This window comes from Austrofundulus limnaeus, unplaced genomic scaffold (genome assembly GCF_001266775.1).
Source record: "Austrofundulus limnaeus strain Quisiro unplaced genomic scaffold, Austrofundulus_limnaeus-1.0 Scaffold3113, whole genome shotgun sequence".
NCBI lineage: Eukaryota > Metazoa > Chordata > Actinopteri > Cyprinodontiformes > Rivulidae > Austrofundulus > Austrofundulus limnaeus.
Genome location: NW_013955515.1, coordinates 4,006 through 6,048, shown reverse-complemented (window position 1 = coordinate 6,048; position 2,043 = coordinate 4,006). Strand labels below are relative to the sequence as shown.

At 37.5% G+C, this 2,043-nt stretch overlaps 1 protein-coding gene across 1 annotated transcript in view; it reads left to right on the top strand.

The window, feature by feature from the left end:
• The window catches only part of ogfod3 (2-oxoglutarate and iron dependent oxygenase domain containing 3), a gene marked incomplete at both ends in the record, with an annotated part of 7,217 nt that extends 5,686 nt beyond the window's left edge, over positions 1–1,531 (top strand). The window contains 1 exon segment of the mRNA XM_014000448.1: positions 1,378–1,531. Within this exon segment, the coding sequence (XP_013855902.1) occupies positions 1,378–1,531 (154 nt within the window).
• Between the last annotated feature and the right edge of the window lie 512 nt (positions 1,532–2,043).

Genomic DNA, 2,043 nt, shown 5'->3' with positions numbered 1-2,043 from the left:
CAATATCTGTAAAAGTGACTGAGTAAAAGCTCTTTTTCTTTTTCCCCTCGTGAGTAGCTGTTCAGCCATGAATCAAGCTGACGTCAGATGTTAATCAGTTGTACATGTTTGTTCTGTCATTCCTTTCTCAGAGTTTTATAAAAATCCTTTGGATTCAGATTGTCAGCCAGTGAAATGTGTTTCCAAAGGAAGCTAAAAATAAATAAAGGACCTAAGCACCTAAATCCTATAAAACACGAGGTCCAGAGGGCAGATTAAGGGTCTGCGTTCCTGAGCCTCGCAGCCTCAGGGAAGAAGCTGCTCCTCAGGCTTTTCGTCCAGGTTTTAGGCTGCTCTACCTTCTGCCTGAGGGAACGGGCTGAAAACTTTATGAGCATGAGCAGCTGAAGAAATACTTCATTGGTTCATGAAATATCTTTATAACACACACACACAAATAAAAGGTAAGTCCATGACTGCCCACTTGTTATGGGGGCAATAAAATGTTCAGTTTTGCAGTGAAATATTTAGTAATTTCAGTTTTAATTATTTGATATTTTTAAAACCTCATAAAAGTCCATCTGCTCCAAGTGGTGTAAAATACTTACTTTGACCATACTCCTTATTAATTAAAGTCAGCTCCAGGTCAGTTTGTCCTTCTGTCAGATTGGAACTTTATCTTCTTGGCATTAAAAGGTCTTTTTTTGCTCATTTTTTTTACCACTTGATAATTTCATCTACTGGACTGCACTTGATCTGAAGATAAGCAGATTTGGGCCAATTTTTCTACTGCCTATTCTTATTTTTATCATCACTGGTGTGGCTGAACCTGGACTTTCAGAGCTGCAGTCCAGACTGTTTTATGACACCTCAGACCCTGAAACAGAAAAATAATCTATAAATGCACTTTTCAAATCAGGGATTAGGCTCCTAAAATAACATAACACTTCAGAATGTTGCCTAAAAGTACAAACCCTGTGACTGAACCATTATGCATGTCGCAGTGTGGATGATTTATTGTACTAGAATAACCTTTTGAATATGTCTGGCTCATTGCATCACGAGGATTGCACTTGTTTTTCTTATTTTTTTTACTGTATGTCTAAATGTGTTGACTGCATTAAAGCACAAACTAATGCTGTGCGTGGTGGCAAGGAGCTGGTGCCTAAAATAATGTGTTTGCAAGGTCACATGCATGAGGTTAAACATGTACATGGTAAGTGTTTACACAGTAAGCAGTTTGTACCCTACCTTTATGGAACCACAGCTGTTGGGTATGGATTTTGAGAGTGGGAGTAAGATCTGATGAAGGGATGAAATGACCATCAAACATCAGAGTCTTAATGAAAGAAAAACGTCTGTTTCAACTTGAATCTTGTTTCCATTTCTCATGTTTAGAGACGTTCGTGGTAGAATCCAGACCATCATTGCCGAGACGTTTGGTTTGGACCCCTCTCTGATGTACCTCACTAAGCCTACCTTCTTCTCCAGAATCAACAGTACTGAAGCCAAGACCCAGCATGATGAGTACTGGCACCCCCACATTGATAAGGTAACAGACAAAACACCAGAGCCATGACTTGTTTAGCTTTAGATAAGAAGAGCTGAGCTTTAACACTGTACACAGAAGTATTGTGTTGTGAATTAAAGGGCTTAGATTTATTTAGGGTGTAAATTACACAGTGTTAATAAATGAAGTGGGCAGTAGGGTCAGTGTTTTCTCCAGGGTGTTAAGGTAATTACCAACATGTGGTTCTTCAAGAGGAAGCCTTTAAACTCTCCTTGTATTTTGATATTTTAATGTTCTGTGTTATTTGTGTAAAGTACACTTAATAAGGATTTCTCTGTCATTTTATGCAACATTAGTCTTTCAGTAATCTGAAGTCAAAATATCCTGCAGGCAACAAAATACACAAACTATCATGGAGCTGTTATGTTAAGTTTATTTATCACTGTTATTAAATACATGGCTATATTTGGACCACAGTCATTTAATTTGTCATTTTATCTAACAGAAAAATTATGTCAACAATATACATAATTTTATTCAGCATTCTGTTCAAC